Genomic DNA, 19147 nt, shown 5'->3' on the forward strand with positions numbered 1-19147 from the left:
AGTATCCAAACACTGGACCAGACCCAATTTAGCTTTGTCAAAGGGAGGTCTGGCCTTTTCAATCTGGATTTCGAGAAAGTCACCACAGCCATGGAGGAGGATAAAACAGTACACACTGTTTATCTAGACCCGGCCAAAGATTTCAAAACAATCCCTACTCAGGGATCACACATAAAACTTAGAGTTGGGCATAAACCCCTACATTATCAGATGGGTAGCAAACTGGCTCACTGACAGTACATGTAGTCCAGACAAATTAACGCACTTCCAATAAGAAACTTATTACTAGCGGTATCCCACAGGGCTCAGCACTGGGACCCCTCCCATTTGGTATATACTTCTGTGAAGTGAAGGCCAATGTTGGGAGCCTCTGGCTGATCAAATTTGATGACAACTGGAAGTTTGGAGCAGTCACTGAATCCCCAAACAATGATGACATCCTACAAAACAAGCCTAAAAATGACAACTGGTGCCAAAACCATGGCCCAAGACCAAATGCTCACAAAGGCACACTCATACCCTTCAGTAAATCAGATATCCATGTTGCAATACTGATAACACCCCCCTAAAAGTACACCCAGTGGTGAAGAACCTAGGAACACAGATAACCTAAACTTTGACCAGCAAGTAGCTATGGTAGTGAGGAAATCCTTCTGTGTGGCTTAAATTACAAGTAAAGGCATGGCATCAAGATCAAAGAAAAAAAAAAAATAGTGCCAATGTACTCTGTCATCATCAGGCCCATAATTGGGTACAATTCTCCCTTCTGCATGTACCTAATCACTCACTTAAACCAAATCGCATAGCCCAAAAGGTTTCTTAAAAATAAAATAAAAAAAAAAACGTCAAGAGCTAGACAGAAACTTAGAACCTATCCCTTTACTCTGCCTCATATATACTTTACTGAGACGTGACTTATGCATGACCTACAAGGCATTCTCTGACCCAGCCCTGATGAAAATGTTATATTTGCAAAAAAATTATACAAGAGTTGCACATTCCAGGAACTTAAACCTTATTTGTGACCAACATAACTTGCTGGAGAGGCAGATTCATATCCCAAAGGCTACCTGGTCTAGGGAATAAACTTCCTATCTTTGTAGGACAAAGCCCGTCCCTCACTCTCTTCAAAAAGAACTTGGATAAATGGACGGGGAACTGTAAATTCACTCCCAGGGTACTGCCAGTGTCATTTATGGACAGAAGCAGTCTGCAAAATGACTCAGGGCTCAAACACCCAACAACCCACTACCTTGATCATTTCCATACCATAGCTGGGAAATGGAGAGAAGATTGTTACATCCTGGACATTACTGGCTAAGCTTGTAAAGGCTCTTTTACCAGTAGCCTAGTAACCACTTACGGACCTATCAATAATGCTAGCTTCCCCCACTCCCAGCTTGTGTACTGTTATCCCAAGATACCTTTTACTTACAACTAACAGTATTCGCCGTTTGTTTGCAAAGTCAGGAAAACCCATATTACAGACCCCAAGATGTATTTTTTTTTTAAAGTTAAAAAGAAATACTGTTGCATTAACCCATACATCAATATGATCCATATATTTTTGCAAAACACACTGATCTTGTCACTAAAGTAACTGCAGCTCCATTTCTGGTGTTAACCAAAATTTTACTAGGCCATACATCAGCAATAAATGTAATAGGAGGACAATTTACAACAATGGTACCAAAAACTGAATCCTGTGGGAGACCTCCATAAAACTGATTTTGTGGAGAACACCATATTACCTATGACCTCATGTTCTTTCACAAAAGCAATTAATCCAGTTACACAATATTGTTGTACTTGTTAAGAACCAACAGGATACTGTGTCAAATGCCATGGCAAAAGTTAAGGTTAATCACATTAGCCACCATGAAGTTAACCAAAACTACAACAAAGATACCCTCAGAAAGCTATGCTCAGAGCATAACTATCCACCACAAAAGCAAAGTTGTTTAAATCCATGTTCAGGATAAACAAAATGGAAGCAGGCTTATTAGAATCTTTCCTAAGGCTTTATCAAGATTACTAGTCAAGTCTTGCTGACTTGTAATTGCTTGGAGTACTGGTGTCCACCTGTCTATGAACACAAGAGCTCGTTTCTTTAACAAGGGCATAAAAAAAGAAGACGTTATGTCTTACCATAACGTTCCATCTGTATTGTTGATCCTCGTTCAGTCATTACGTATGGTTATCTGTTCCAACCTCGGAACAGAGCCGGCCATTTTCCAAGCTCGCGTCAGCTTCATCTCAGATTGAGTTTGCAAGTCAAAGAAGGTAGAGGCTACCTCTGGTCAAATAACCCAAGAGAACCGGATAGTGAGATCCACTAGAGACCACAGGAGGGGGAAGGAGGGAGGGTCGTAATGACTGAACGAGGATCAACAATACAGATGGAACGTTATGGTAAGACATAACTTCTTTATCTGATATTGTTAATACTCATTCACTCCTTACGTATGGGACAGAGTCCCCAGCTACCTCTATTCCTGGGAGGCTCTCATGTAAGGACATTCCTGAGCACCATAGAACCGAAAGATGCTCTTCCCCTTGAGGCCAAATCCAATTTGTAAAGATGGATGAAGATAAGAGGCGTAGCCCAAGTTGCAGCTGCACAGATGTTATGTAAGGAAGCTCTGGCATGTAAGGCAGCAGAAGTTGCCACCAACCTTGTTGAATGAGCTTTCATGGTAGTAGGCAACGAGATATTGCGTTGTGTATAAATGAAGGTCAGGCAGTCCTTCAAACACCATCTAGCTAATGCGACCTTAGCAACAGCAGATCCTAATCTAGGTCCAGAAAAGGTCAAAAAATAGCTGGTCAGATTTACGAAAGGGCATAGTCCTGTTTAATTAAAAACAAATTTGCCTGTGGATAGAGAGAGTAAATGTAGGCAATACTCTCCTCTGTTTAAAATGATTGGGAAAGAAAACTGGCAGTTCAATGGCTTGATGAATGCACATTTCAGAAATCACTTTAGGCCGAAAGGATGGATTAGTTCTCAGAGACACCATCTCTACGACCAAAAACAAGATTTTCCATGACAAATACGAAAGGTGGCATTGTCAGAGCTTGTAGAACTAATGATAAATCCCATGGTTGAACAGGTTCTCCAAAACGTGGCTTCAGATGATTCACACCTTTTATGAAGGTCTTGCACAATTTGTGGGACAGAGAGGAATCTTGGACACCCTCATGAAAATTAGAAATTGCAGCCAGATGAACTCCAATGGTAGAGGCCGATGGACCCAATTGAAAGAAGTCGGCCAAATAGTCTAGTATTATCGACACTGGTGCCGAGAAAGGATCTACTTATTTATCTTTCAGCCAATAAGTAAATCTTTTCCATTTGCTCAGATAAGTAATTCTAGTGGAAGACTTACAAGATTCAATGAGAATATCACGTACTGAAAGATCATTCTGCCTGGCAATCAAGGGAACTGGAGTAGCCAAGCCGTGAGCTTCAGGCTGTTCAAGTTGGGATGAATGAGGTTCTGTGGATGTGAGATCAACTCTGGGGCTGGATGGAGAATCCATGGTCGATCTACTAGGTGAGGCCAAAGGAAGGGGAACCAAGACTGCAAAGCCAATATGGTGCTATAAGGATCACACTGTTCTTCAACCAACGGGCTTTCTTCAGAAACTGGGGAATGAGGGGAAAGGGTGAAAATGCATTAAGAAGACCCGAGGGCCAATCGTGGACTACAGCGTCCCTGGGGGACTGTCCCAGAGGGGGAATCGGGGTGAAGTAGTTGCTGCATTTGTAGTTGGTCGGGGATGCAAAGAGGTCGCAGCAAGGACGGCCCCAGCTGTGGAAAACCTCTGCCGCTATCAAGGGATTCAGGGACCACTTGTGAGGTTGAAGAATGCACCTGCTGAGTCTGCTATCATACTGCAACTCCCGGGAATGTGCATTGCTAGAAGAAAACGGTTGGTAGCCATCGCCATATCCTCATGGCCTCTCGACAAAGGGGGTAAGATTTGGTTCCACCTTGCTTGCTGATGTACCAGACCACCGCCATGTTGTCTGAAATCGCAATCGTTCCAGACGGCAGCAGGGGGTGGAATGCTTGCAACGCCAGAAGCACTGCCCCCAGCTCTAGAACGTTTATATGCAGATGGGCCTCAAGTTCGGACCAAGTGCCTTGGACTGTCTGTCCCTGACATAGCCCCCCCCCCAGTCAGCGTGGCCTTGGGTTGCTGGGGGGGGGGGGGGAGAAGGGGCGAGACCATTGTGACAGATTGTGAAATCACCCACCAATTTAAAACCTGTTTGCACCTGTGGGTTACTCGAATCATGGCTGAAAGAGGATGCTGAAAAGGATACCATTGGGCGAGCAGTAGCCATTGTAGAAGCCTCATGTGAAACCTGGCCAGGGGAGCAATGGAACCCAACAGCTGTAGAAAAGAGTGAACCGTGATTTCTCCCTTGAAAAGGACTGGAATCAGTTGTTGCTTTATCCTTAGAATTCTGTGCTCTGGAACAGCAGCTCTGCATTTCTTAGTGTCCAAGATAACCCCTATGAATTGTGTCGACTGAGATGGGGTGAGATTGGATTTTTGCCAGTTTATGGTTATGCCTAGCCTTTGAGCAGCGAGAAGAGAGTATGACAGGGCTTCTTCCAGTAGTATGGAAACTTCTTTCAGTAGTATGGAAACACCTGGAATCCTTGAAGTCGCAAGTGAGCTGCGACAACTGCCATGCACTTTGTGAACACTCTGGGGGCTGTAGGGAGTCTGAAGGGCAGTACCCTGAACTGAAGTGACTGGTTCCCGCACGGAAGAGCGGAAATCTTCTTCTTGACGGCCTGTCCACTTATGTGGGTAGTACGCATCTTTAAGATCTATCAAGCACATCCAATAGTCTTTTTCCAAAAGCGGGAGGATAGACTATTGTGACCATCTGGAATTTTTGTACTTTCACAAACTTGTTCAATACACTGAAATCCAAAATTGGTCTCCAGCTCCTGGTTTTCTTTGGCACCAAACATAGTCTCGAGTAGAATCCGGATCCTATCTGGTCTGGAGGGACTATTTGGATGACTCTTTCTTAGCAGCTTTTCTATCTTTAGTGCTGCTTCTTCCCTTTGACTGGGTTGCACATCGGGAAGGTTTTTTGAAGGGACAGGGCAAAGATCGAAGGGGATATGATAACCTCTGGTTATAATCCTTTGTTCCCAAGAATCGGTGGTGATGGTTAGCCAGGCAGAAGGGTACAAGAAGAAACGTCCCCAAACCACCTCCAGAGGAAAGGAGTTGGGCCGCTCTTCAGGAGCGCAAGTAGGAATTGACCAGAGAAAGAATCCCTGGAAGCCTGGTTAGGCAGACCCCCTCTGCCTCGAAAGGAGCATCTTCCTTGCGAGTTTCCCCTTCTGTCTCTAGGGGAGAACTCTGCCTGTGTGTCACGAAAAAGACCCTGAGATTTCTTGAACCACATCTTCCCACTCTTTTGGTTTCGGGAGAAAGCAGGTTGTGGGGAAGAAAAACCGTCACCTACGGCAGAAAGGGTCTTACCGTCCTGTTCACATCTGGCCAGTGTGCTTTTAACTTTGGGCCCAAACAACGAGGAGGCCTCAATGGGAGCATTAAAAAAGGAAGCCTTAAAGGATTCCGCGAAATTGCACAAGTGCATCCAGGCGTGTCATCTCAAGACTGCAGCTGAACCTGCTGCTCTAGCTGCTCCTTCCGACAAAATCTTATCTGGCCTCTGAGGAATAGCTTTGATGGTATCAGCAGGTGGAGTAACACAGGAGGTAGGGAGCTGGGTGCGAAATGCCTGCAGGAACACAGATTCCTCAGAGGTCAGATTAGAGGACTGCCAGTCACCTCTCTGTTTCACGATTTCGAGGATATCGCCAAAGGATACCTCAGAGGGTAACGGGGGGGGGGGCCTTCCCCCTCATCGAAATCTGTCTCTTCAGTGAGAGACTCCTCTGTGGAATCCATATGCTTCCTCTTACACGAACATTTCCAGGGGACCTCCTCAGCGGGAGAAGCTGGAGAAGACAGCGGAAAAGGTGATTCCTGTGGAAATATGTCCAGAGGCCCTTGCACCCGGTGTCCCCTAGGTGCGTGCAACTTGTGAAAAATCAGTGCACCAGAGGAGGGCGGAGGTATAGACAAGCCCAGTATCTCCAGCAGCAGCGAAAGGCTTCGCCATCAGTTGGAAGGCTGGTCCACCTGAAGAGGAGTGCATGTCTAGGGCAGGGGTCACCCCTCCTTTAAGTGGCTCAGCCTGCCGACCTGGAGTCCCTGGATGGCTGCGGAGCAGTAAACTATGTGCGTCACAACTGACATCCTGGGTCGTAGCAAAGCTTTCCTGCCACAAAGGTAACTGCGGTTCCTTAGTGAGATCCATTAAGGGGAAGACTGTGCTATATCCATGGACTTCAAAGGCAATGAAGGAGGAGAATAAGAGGTCTCTGGAGACGGGTGATCACCTCCCAAGGAAGGATAGTTCCTGAGGGGTGGGATACCTCTGGCCAAGAGCACCCAATCCACAAGAAGCAACATACATTTGGAAAGGCTTCTAGTGGACCTCACGGAGACAGAGGGAGAAATAGGCCTGTCCACAGACTATGCAAACTCTGTGCCCATCTCACCCGTCCACATCAAAGACAACGGTGCAGAGAGAGACTGGACTATGGGTGTCTGCACCAAAGAAGTCATCAGTGCAGAGGTCATGGTCTGCACAGACACAGGGATCGGTGCCGAAGTGGTTGTCGGTACCGAAGCTGGAACCGACAAAACTGGAGTCAACAATAAAAGGTATCTGTTCTGAGGAAGATCGCGGAGCCGACGTGGTTAAGGTCTGCACCGACTGAACGGTCGATGCCAATACAGTGGTAAAAGTCTGAACCGAAGAGCCCCTCGGTGCCGATATAGTGAAGACTGCAGGGGAAGACTGAGCCGAAGGTCTAGGCACCGAAAGCACTGGGGCAGACTGAGTAATCTCCAGAGCCGAAATTTTCGGCCTTTATAGGTTTTGGTTGGTGGGAATCCCCAGCTGGGGACGAAGGCAAAGATTTAGCCTTGGCAGGAACATCCAAGATTTTCTTATGGGCTCTAGGAGGGGTTGAGGCCTCCGACCCAGAAATAGCCTCAGAAAAGGGAGATTTAAGAAGTCCCTTCAGTAACAGCTTATTTTTCCTTTCCAACAAGGTTCTATTCGAAAAGTTCTCACAAATAGTACAGGGTGGGTCAGACAAGTGGGATGCCCCCAAACAGTACACACACACACTGCATCAGAAGTAGGTAGTTTGTCTCCACAAATCAGAACACCGCTTAAACCCTGGACTACCTTTCTCATCTGCCATAACAGCAAATTAACCAATAGAAAAAGGTACCAGCAATGGTACAAAAGAATACCCAAAGGTATGAGAAAAAGGGAAAGTATTACCAACGATGGTAAAGAGCGAATACGTTGCGGTAAAAAGGTAAAGAAAAGAGCAGAAAAACCTGAAGAAAATATGTACGCTAGATGCGATAGGGTAAGAGACAAAGAAATATAGACTTTTCTGACAGAAAAGTAATCTGAAAAACTAAACAAATAACTGTACTTGGCTCAAGAGAAGTAGCTTGACACGACCGAATGGCAACACGGCAAATGAAATCTGGGGTAACAGGAAGAGGGAGATTGTGGGTAGGGGTTTAGCTCGAGAGTTTGAAGCTGACGCGAGCTTGAAAAAAAATGGCCGGCTCGGTTCATACGCAAGGGGTGAACGAGGATTAACAATATCAGATCCAGTGTTCAAACTGTGCTGGATCAAACAGCAAGAGAGAGGACAAAACTGACCTTCATTCTACAAGCACTCCGTTAAGGCCACCAGAACTAGCTGCTGCCTTAAAGCAGACCTTACCATGTCTTCAACCTAAGTGTATATGAATGAGAACTAAAAGCTGGAAGTAAAACCATCTTTTGTATATATGCCAGACTGACCAAAACATGGATCACTGAACTCAGGTTGATGGATCTAAACTTGTTTAGGGCTGAAGTGACACCGGTCCCTTTGGGGGCTGGTACAACTACAACCTGTCACCATAAGTAAGGGGAGTCCACATACTAAACTTAAATATTAAAGGAGAAGGGGGAAAAAAATAAATAAAACAAGACATGAATATTTCTTATTTAAAACTATGACCTTTATCCTGTTTGAAGTAAAATATGATGTCTCCCCTAGTCTCTAGAACTCTGACCCATTTATCAGCAAGCACATTCTCAGTCCTATGGTTTAATAGCCACTTCACTGTTTACGGTTAACACATTACTTTCAATTTCAGTTTTTGATTCGTATAAATACCATCTTATAATTCTTAACTTTCGAAAACCAAGCAACATTGATAATTTTGGAAGAATGGATTAAAGTTTCTCTACTCCACTGGATTTCAAGTAGCATCTATTTTTTTCTGCTATTACCCTGATTTTGTGATTCCACCTAAAGGTTTTCTGTTGAAACTGCATGTATACAGGAGCATGCATCTTTTAGGTTATCTGCTCATAAATGCACAAGGCATGGATAGTACCTTGAGCAGACCCATTAAGTTCACAGATGATGTATCCTAATCTGGTTTTATATGTTTTTCATTTAATCATAGCTTCCATTATACATTAAAACAAACAATATTAATATATGACAATCTAATTTTTACACTCAGGCTAAAGATGAAGACAATCTAGGTTAACTACACATCACCATGGATGGGGAATGAAGAGAGGCTAAGTCTGGCTGGCAGTTAGTACACAGGACTAATGCTACTAACGAGCTTTTCTTAGCTCAAACTTTGACTCCATCAGCCTCCATTTACCCAACTGTGCAATTACAAGCAAGTTGTTTAACCAGACAATGCTCCCAGGCAGACTATTGGGAGTGAAGGTCAAGTTAGTTAATAATTAAAGATAAAAATAAATATACTATCACACAAGATGACTATCTGTTCAAAACCATTTTATTACCATATAGTCATACTATTTTGACAGTGAATACCAAATAAATGACCAGATATTTAAATCCCCCATAAGGATTGTATTCTTATTTTAATAGTCTAAGGAGACAAACACACTGTACATTTAGATTCCTATAATGAACCCAATACCACTGATATTATTGTATGAATATTTCCCAGTCACACGTAGTTTGCTGGGATCTGGCTTTTAAGTGGTGTCATTTCACAAAGACCAAGAAACCACAACCTATTCCCAACAGGTCTACAACAATGAGTTATACCCACAGAAAGAATCATCATGGAAATGATCAATAATGATACAGTAAGCCTCCAGACACTGGATCCACCCAAATTTGGTTTAGTCAAGGGCAGGTCATGCCACTCAACCTGGTGGACTTCTATGAGAAAGTCACCAAAGCACTGGATAAGGACAAAATAGTTCACATTACCTACCTTGACCAGGCTAAGGCATCTGACAATACCCCACTCAAGCATTTTTGACAAACTCAAACAGGTTAGGTACAAACCCTTACGGTCACCCAGTGGAGAGCTAAATGGCTCGGACAGAACTCAGGAAGTTAGAACTGCGGAGGTCCCACCTCTACAAAGAGGCCAGTCACATGTGGAGTCCCTCAGGCATCGGTCCTGGGACCATTTCTTTTTGGCATTTACTTCTCTGAAGTAAAGGCCAATGTCAACGGCCTCTGGCTGACTAAATTTGCAGATGACTGCAAATTAGGAACAGTCACCGAACCCTGCACCAACACAAATATTCTCCAGAAAGGGCTGACAGACACTAGTGCCGGAGCCACAGACTAAAACTAAACGTCAAGAAATGCATAATACTATCCTTTGGGAAGTCATCCACACTTGATAAGTATAAAACATTGGCAACACACCCCTTAGACCTGAGCCAGTATTCAAGGATTTGGGGACACAGTTATGTGGCCTTAGTACTATAGACAAGTGATGGTCAGAGGAATCGTTCTATGTGGCACAACTTATAAACAAAGGTGTGGCATCCAAGTCCAAGGAATTCATTTTTCCACCGTATTCAGCATTCATCAGTCCTATCATAAAGCACAATATCACCTTTTGTGTGTACCTAACCAGGCATATCCAACAACTGGAACGTCCACGGAGATTCTTCACTAAAAACATAATAAATAAGTAACCTGTCCTATGTGTTCCACTTCAAGGCCATATCCCTGTATTCTGTCTCATACAGGCTGTTGAGGGGAAATCTATGCCTGACATACAGTGCATTGTCAGACCACATGCTGATGGGCCTCTTGCATATCCACAAAAGCAGCAGCACCAGAATTACCATTCTAAAGACAAACCTTGCCTGCGGTAAAAATAGGACCTGCCAGACACAGACAAGTACGTTTCCCCAGAGACTACCCAGTCTCAGGAACAGGCTTCCTACCCATGTGAAGAAGAGTTACTCCCTCACCCAATTCAAGTGCAACTTGGACAACTGGATGAGGAACATCACTGGTTTGGAACACGTGTCTCTAATGGACATGGGCAGCCTATAAATGTTTCATCTCCAAAGCCCCTGCTTACACTTATCAAGGCTACCAGAACTTGTCAGAGATTTGGGATGCATGGCTAGGCTTAAAAAGGCCTTTTTAGTCGTTAGCTTAGTAAAACGCCTATTTAGCATATGCATAAAGGAATGAAATAGTGTACACCCATGAATTTAAGATATGCATCTAGAAATGAAATGTGGTATAGCCTGGAATTTAGGATATTCATACTGGAAATTTAATAAACCATTCTGCAACAACAAAATCCTCAGTGGAGGTTCTTAATCAAGCTCTCACCCCCAACCCTAAAATCAAGTCTGAAAATAGGATTCAGACCCTCTACTCTATAAACAAAACTAAAGAAAAATTTAGTAAAACATTGAAACAACTCTAACCTTTTTTTGTAATATAGCTGTTACACGATTTTTTGGGGGGCAAGGGTATTTATTGAAACATTTTAATTTTATTTTACGCAGTTTTTTATCACATTCATGCAGTTAACACAGACTCGCTTAGTTTCTCTCATAATCAGGTAAGTAGACTACAACCAAATATATACCTACAGATGTGATAAGTGCAGGAAGACAGAGAAGGTAGCAAGGGTGCAGCTAGGAATGCTCGCTGTACTCCAGCAAGTGCGATCTCGCATATTTATAACAAACAGAACCAAATTGTTTACAACTGCCTTAACTACTGCCTGCTGTACACTGCTATACAAACCATGCTTTCAGCAAGAAGGATGCATGTCTAAACTAGCATTTTATGTTTACAAGTTGCAACATCTGAAAATAAAGAGTCTCTTTCTGAAGTGCATAGAATCAACATTTTGAGAGTGGGGTGCATTTTTCAATGCTATACGAGGGCAGTGGGGAAAACAGCTCAAAGTTTTGAGTACAAAGTATAAATTTCTGGCTACAGCCCTGAAGGTAGGGGTGTGCTGGCCTGTACTACAATCGGAAATGTATTTACTGCTGTTTTAGCTGCTTTCCTGTAACAAAAAAAAATTCTAAGCTTGTTTCCTGCCTTTCCTGTAACTAGTCAAGTCCAGATACAGACTTGCTGTATCCAGGACTGTTGGTAAGCTTCTGAGCCTTGCAAGCCTGTGTTGGAAGAAAGCCTTCTAGCTTATCAGTGGGAGTGGTAAGCACTAGGTAGCCTATCTACCATGAGAGGAGAGGTTCTTGGCCCAGAAATTGTAGTTTATTGATCATTTGGACAGTTTGTCTCTCTCAACTTTCTGGTTTAAAAGACTACATCTGCACTCGTTTCCCCATCTTTCCTGCAACTAACCTACTGGGTAGCACTAGAAAGCCTTAAACTGATACAAGCCTTCTAGCTTTGAAGACAGACTTTGGAGTGATTAATCATCATTTTCTGTACTTTCTTGCTGTACTTAACCGTTTTCTACCTAAACGTAGATTTTCCAGCATTTATTGTGATTTAAAAGCTTGTTTTTTCGCATATTGTACTTATTTGACTGCCTGCACTTTTAAAAAGTTTTTTGTTTAAATAATTTGTTTAACTGTTGTAGGCTACACACTAAAGTGTGATAGCCTTTTCTGATAGTTTGTCGTTTAAAGCTGTTTTAAGTGTATTTTTTTTTTTTTACTGTTTTTGCCTCATCTTTTCAAAAAAAAAACAAAAAATAAATAAATTTCTTGTTAACCGCCTTTCTAAGCTAGTATAGTCCAGTTTACAGGCTACTGCTGAATTCAGGGCTGTGATACTAGTTTCCGAGTTGCCCATACCTTACTTCGACAGAAGGAAGTTTCTCTGTTCACCTTTGACAGAGGGGAGCTTTGTGCAACCTATCTGTCCCTGGAGGAGTGGTTCCAGCCCAGAAGTTAGTAGTTTATTGGCCATCTCTACTATAAAAAACATGTTTGCACAGTTTTGCACACCGGGCAGTGCCGGTTAGCTACAGTTAAATTATTCCCGGCTCCACTAAGTCTCCTCTTCAGTTTTTCGCTTGAAACTAGCCAAACCCTCAACCTAAGCACTCAAAAAAACATCTTACAGCCCAGCACTTGCTCAAACCTAATAGCAAGCACTAATATACCCTGACAATGATTGCCCAGCAGGGCAAGGCTCTTTATTCACCCCTCACCAACCAAGCGACTAAGCAGCTCACTGTACTACTGTACTCTTCAGGCATGACCAAAAGGCAACTTCAGGTGCACTCTCCAGTCCAGATGGTGAACCTGGGTATCCTGAGGCAATGTTACAACTGCCTCATGTACACAGACAACCCTCTCCTCCTACCACAAAACACTAACATATGCGAGAGATGCAATTATACAGCCAAACTGGAAGCCAAGCGGTCTCCACCCAAAACTGGAACAGACAGTCAAGAGGAGAAGATTAACACTTGCACCACACTTCCAGCCGCACACAGGCCTACTAAAACAACAATGGCAAAAAATACACAAAACCATACTCTGAGACTCTAAATAAAAACCCGCAAAAGCATCAGAGACCTTCAAAGCAGACACCCAAACAACCTGCACTTCTGGTCACAAACCAGACAACACATAAAACACAAAAGCAGTGTGTCGCACAATCACAGCCCTTGAGGTGAAATAACTTACCTAACACACTAGTAATAGGTGACTCTAGTCAGGCACACTGACGTCCCACTCACTAGGCTGGACAAGCAGAAGGTTACAGTTAGCTGCCTGTCGGGAGCCAGAATCCACCACATAACAAAAAGTACTCCGGTCACTCCAGAACAAGTACAAATAGGACTGTCATTGTTCATGTTGGTGTGAATGACCCGAGACCTACCTCCCTGGACTACATGAAGAGAGACATGGAAGAGCTCTATGATCATGCAGCCCAGGCTGGTATGACCCTGACCCTGAATAGCATCCTGCCCTCACCAAGAACAATACCCCAGTATAAAGAAAAAATGATCAATTTCAACAACTGGCTAAGCTTCTGGTGTCATTCAAAGGGGATCCAGTCTGTCAGCCTGGGACAACATGCTCAACAAGCCACGTTGCTTCGCAAGAGACGGCTTGACCTGTCACCCCTAGGCTTTTGAATACTGGCCAAGGCTCTTGCTGCCCCCATAGTGCCTTTTTTAGGCAAGGCTCAAAAAGTCAAACTCACCTCCATAAACAGCACAATTAACAAAAAACTGAGGGTTATGCTACTCAATGCCAGAAGTTTAAATCTCAAAATGCACGCGCTCGAAGCACTCCTCAGTATGGAGAACGTTGACATCTGTACAGTAACAGAAACCTGGTTCAAGGCTCCAGAGAGCACCCCAGCACTACCGGGCTACAACTCATACCACTCATTTCGGCCACAGAACACGGACTGAAACACAAAAGGAGGGGGTGTATCCATATTCATCAAGGATACCTACACCTCCAGGTTAGTGGCGCAGCACGATACCTCTGAGATCATCCCTGTGCAACTAACATCGGGCAAATCTGCAATGCAAATTGTGGCCTACTACAGATCACCCTCCATGACCCAAGACCACCACTCCACCTTTCTGCAGATACTGGAAAACATGAAGGTCCTACCAAACACCCTGATATTGGGCGATTTCAGTTACCCCATCATTCACTGGGAAAACTATTCGGGTACAAATTCCCAGGACCAGCGCTTCCTGGAATTCATCAACGCAAACGCCCTGGATCAGCTGGTAAATTCCCCTACCAGAGGTGAAAACATATTGGACCTGGTCATCACCAACATGGGCAACAGGTGTTCCACACCGGAGGTCAACCCGTCACTGGTTAGATCACACCATAAACTAATCAATCACTCTGGATGTCCACACCCCACCACCACCCCCAACTAAGGAAACCACAGTAAAAGACTTTTCTAAAGCAAACTTCACCTTACTTAAGACAGAGATGGTAAGTTTCACAGCCCCCACGCTAAAGGATAATGCAGCCCAAGATGCAGAAACCTTCACAAATGCACTCTGAGCACCTACAAGGATGCATGGATTGTGCCATCCCTAGCAAAACCAAGACTCACTCCTCTAAGAGAAGGAAACCAGTTTGGTGGACCCCTGCAATAAACAGGCTACACAATAGGAGGAGGTAACTAATTCAGAAAAAAAGCAAATCCCCAAGAAGGAAAGACAGTTTCAGTAGCAGTAAGAAACTAAGGTCCCTCATGAAATCATCCAAGGCTAACTTCGAAAAAAAAAAATAGCCAAGGATTCAAAACATAACCACAAAGCCTTCATTAGCTATGTTAAGAATCTAAATGGCAACTCGCAGATATGCACTGAACTAGTGCAAACAGCACAAAATATACTGAACCTACTGATATTGCCAACATCCTGGCAGATACGATTCAGGGCAAACTTCTTCCCCCCTCTCACCTCCAAGAGAGCCTACAACAATACCGGAAAAGTGTAGTGTCCCAAAAATCAGACATACATGTGAAAACAGCCCTTTCAAAATCCAAAAACACAGCGTTAATGGGACCAGATGGTATCCAGGCTGCGTCTTGCACAAACTACAGAACGAGCCCCCACGCCGTTCAACCTCAGCCTCTCCACAGGCTACGTGCCCACAGAATGGAGCACAGCAACGGTTATTCCTCTCCACAAAGGAGGGGCCACAACTGACCCTGGTAACTATCGCCCCATAAGCCTGACTAGCTGGTCTGCAAGGCTATGGAGCGCATCATCATGGAACGGAAAAGTGTAGTGTCCCAAAAATCAGACATACATGTGAAAACAGCCCTTTCAAAATCCAAAAACACAGCGTCAATGGGACCAGATGGTATCCAGGCTGCGTCTTGCACAAACTACAGAACGAGCCCCCACGCCGTTAAACCTCAGCCTCTCCACAGGCTACGTGCCCATAGAATGGCGCACAGCAACGGTTATTCCTCTCCACAAAGGAGGGGCCACAACTGACCCTGGTAACTATCGCCCCATAAGCCTGACTAGCTGGTCTGCAAGGCTATGGAGCGCATCATCATGGAACTCATTAACAAAGAAATTGGGAACCTCCAAACACTTGACCCGACCCAGTTCAGCTTTGTTAAGGGCAGATCATGACTACTAAACCTGGTTGACTTCAAGACAGTCACCAAGGCCATAGACGAGGGAAAGGTGGTTCACACAGTCTGCCTTGACCTCGCCAAGGCTTTTGACACCATTCCCCACTCTGGTATTACAGAAAAACTCACCAGCCCAAAAAAACCCCTACGTCACGAGATGGGTTGCAAACTAGCTTATAAACAGAACTCACACAACAAGAAAAGCGAGCTCCAGGTCCGACTCTAAACCAGTCAAAAGTGGTGTCCCGCAAGGCTTGGTCCTGGGACCCCCTACTGTTCGACATATACTTCTCAGAAGTACAGGCAAACACAGGAGGACTATAGCTAACCAAGTTCGCTGAGGACTGCAAACTGGGAGCCATAATTGACTCAACGGCCGACACGGACATCCTCCAAAAGGGCCTTACCAAGACGGACATCTGGTGTCAGTCATGGCCTCAAGCTAAATGCCAAAAAATGCATACTCATCACATTTGGGAAAAACAAAACACCCACGAATTACCTCATAGGTGGCAGCCCCCTTAATACAGAAGGAGTAATAAAAAGATCTGGGGACCCAGGTAGATTGTCAAAGGAGAGATTACTATCATATTGCCAAAGTAGTAAGGAAACCGTATGTGGCCCATCTAATTACTAAAGGGTTCGCATCTAGAACTAAAGAGGTTATAATGCCTCTCTACTCGTCACTCATTAGACCCATCAGATTACAATGCCCCATTTGGGATGTACCTCACAAGACACTTCCAACAGCTGTAAAGACCACAAAAGTACCTCACTAAGAGGACTACTGGCCTCAAACATATGTCCTATGCAGCCCGATTGAAAAAACTCAGACTACTCAGTGGCATATCGCTTACTCAGAGGTGATCTCTGCCTGACTTAAAAAGCCATGTCCAACTCAGAATTGATGGACGTGCTCCACCTAAAGAAATCCAAGTCACTGTGAGCCACTCGCTCTACCGAGCTAAACCTCGCCACAACGATAAATAGAACATGCTGGAGAGATAGATTCCTGTCAGAGAGACTCCCCATGCTTTGGAACAAAATTCCAAATTACATCAGGCACAGCCCCTCACTAACACTCTTCAAGAGAAACCTTGACGAGTGGATGGGTAACAGAAAATACACCCCTAGGATCACTTCATTGGCTCTGATTGAGAGAGGATCAGTTACTTAATCAATGGGGCGGCGAAAGCCGACACACTGGCTAAGCTTATAAATGCCCTCGGGCAGATAGCCTAGTACTTACATGTGAACCTAATAATGCAGTTATTGTTTATCACAGAGCAGCACACGTTAAATTGTCAAGAAAAGAAGTCTAAAACAACTAAAGAAATTCTTAAAATGTCAGAAATAACATGCATAAAATCAACGCACGCCCACAGAATTACAAGTCTACAGCAAAACGGTCAAGACAGATGGTAAACAGCAATGCCTTGAAGTTATGCAACAAGGACTATTCACTCATGACCCCAGACCCCCATCCCTGTATCAATTAATTATTAAAACACCAAAGGGAGTCATGACCACACTGTACTATCTTCCCCATCATCATTCAGTTGCAAACACATAAACGTAACATACATAATGAAAATATATTAATACAATATTCTTGCTTCGTCTCCCCAACAGCGTCTGATAACAAAAATAAAAACGAATTTAATACAGCAAATAATTACTTAATTTTAATCTAAATTAAAACAGTTGTGACCTGCAATATAAGAAACACATTCCGACAACGGAAGACGTCAAATTAAAATTAAACACCATCACTGTGGTTTATGGCTGACAATTTTAAAGCTGAAGCATTGACTGAATTATTACAAGTCGAGTGAACTTAACACAATAACTGTATATGCTGTGCTCCAAAACTGTGCAAAAATAAACATCACTACGATAGGGTTGCCACCTTCTCACATGCCCAAAGTGGGACATTTTTGGTACAAACGTCAGATTTTGCAGGCCAAAACATCCCCACGGCCAGTACAAAGGACAGAACTTCACTTTTTTGCCTAAATAAAAGCTTATTCTTGTAGCATTTTAATTGCTTATTCTGTTTCTTATAACATTTAGGTGTTTCAAATACAGAATAACTGTTTTATGCAACTATTACATAAAATATTGGAAATAACTTTGCCCTAAAATCTCAGAACATTTGCCATTTTTATAAATTTTTTTGCAGGACACAACTGCCCAAAGTGGAACAGGTGGTAACCCTACACTAAGAGTAAACCTAAATATGCTTCAGGTCAAAAACTGGAAAACCACCTGAAAGGAGAGGTAATGCAATCTGCAGGACACCCCACAACCCTTAACAGAATAAAGCTAGTAAACAGATGCAGGGAAGAACATTCTTGGAATCTTTCAATCAAGGCCTGAAGCCCCTTAACAGCGTTTCTCTATATAGACACCCAAATGCTGACTAAAGGGTCCCACGTCTAAACACAGTGTACTATATATGTACTATACTGTACAGAAAGGTCAAGCTCTGCCCCGCCCCTCACACTCTGACAAACTACAACTTGGCACCAAGCGAACTTCACTGTCCCAGTTTTTTTTTTCTGTTTCTTAAATAAAACTTAAACCCTGTAATATCCTCCCAAACTAAAATGTATATTATTTCATCAGCATCACAGGTACCGGAAAAATAAATCAATAAAGTCAGTAAGTGATGACACTCAAATATTTAGTGCACGGTCGGTCCGCCCTCTGTATTTTCCCTCCCCTTAACGAAACAGCTACACTTGGATCTTAAAATGTTAACTGCATGAAGTGACATCCCGCTTCTTAACCTCCCACAGAGCCAAAACTAAAGCAAAATGCTTCCCCTCTACTTCCCCATGACCCTGCCAAGTGTCATAGATACTGCAGCATTTAACTGTCATAATTTGAAAACAGGGCGCCTGCACTCACTGCGGAGGTTGTTGACAAGTTCGAAATGACTTGCGCCTCCTGATTTCCAGGCCATAGCTACACAGACACTACGAAAGAGATACAGCGCGGCAGTCAATGCAAATCCTGCACACAGTAGCTTAACCAAAACGCTGACAACTTCCACAAGCGAGACGTCATCAACAACCTCCTTCTCCTCCGCGCTAGAAGATGGATAGGCCGGCATCATGTACCGCACGGAAGAGGGGAGGTCGAGAATTTTCCGTTTCAGTAGAAAAACATTTGTAACGTGTTGTATTCAGGTTATATATTGTCCCTTTAAAGAACTGATAGAGTAGGTAACTATTAAAACCAAAGGCTTACAGCTCAACAAGTATAGCTACTGCTCCTTGTACTATGAAACAACGTTACAGTTGGTACAGTCGATCACACCTAGAGCGTGATTATTCCAGAAGTTATTTAAAAGCTAAATGCAGGCGCTTTTGATGAGGTAGATGGGAAGCGCTAAGGTTCGATTTTGACTTTGGCAATTATAGTGCAATTAAACCTGCTTTTAACTTAAAGTGCAGGACTTTTGCTTAAAAGTGTGTATTAGACTTAAAAAATAATGGTATTCGTTATAAATAATGTGAATGTATATAAATTCATATGGTCTTATTCTGCCAATATCTGAAGTTAATGGTATTAGCATAGCGCTTGCTATGAGTTTGTCGACGAGGTCGAGTAGAAAAAGTTTA

The 19147-nt window shown here is 43.5% G+C and overlaps 1 protein-coding gene across 1 annotated transcript in view; it reads right to left on the reverse strand.

Moving 5' to 3' along the window:
* PCMT1 (protein-L-isoaspartate (D-aspartate) O-methyltransferase) overlaps positions 1-18754 on the reverse strand; it is a gene marked incomplete at its 3' end in the record, with an annotated part of 730767 nt that extends 712013 nt beyond the window's left edge. The window contains 1 exon segment of the mRNA XM_044069289.1: positions 18432-18754. Coding sequence (XP_043925224.1) covers positions 18432-18639 — 208 coding nt within the window.
* Between the last annotated feature and the right edge of the window lie 393 nt (positions 18755-19147).

Source organism: Protopterus annectens, chromosome 1.part0, assembly GCF_019279795.1.
Source record: "Protopterus annectens isolate FY-2018-M chromosome 1.part0, PAN1.0, whole genome shotgun sequence".
In the NCBI taxonomy this organism is placed as follows: domain Eukaryota; kingdom Metazoa; phylum Chordata; order Ceratodontiformes; family Protopteridae; genus Protopterus; species Protopterus annectens.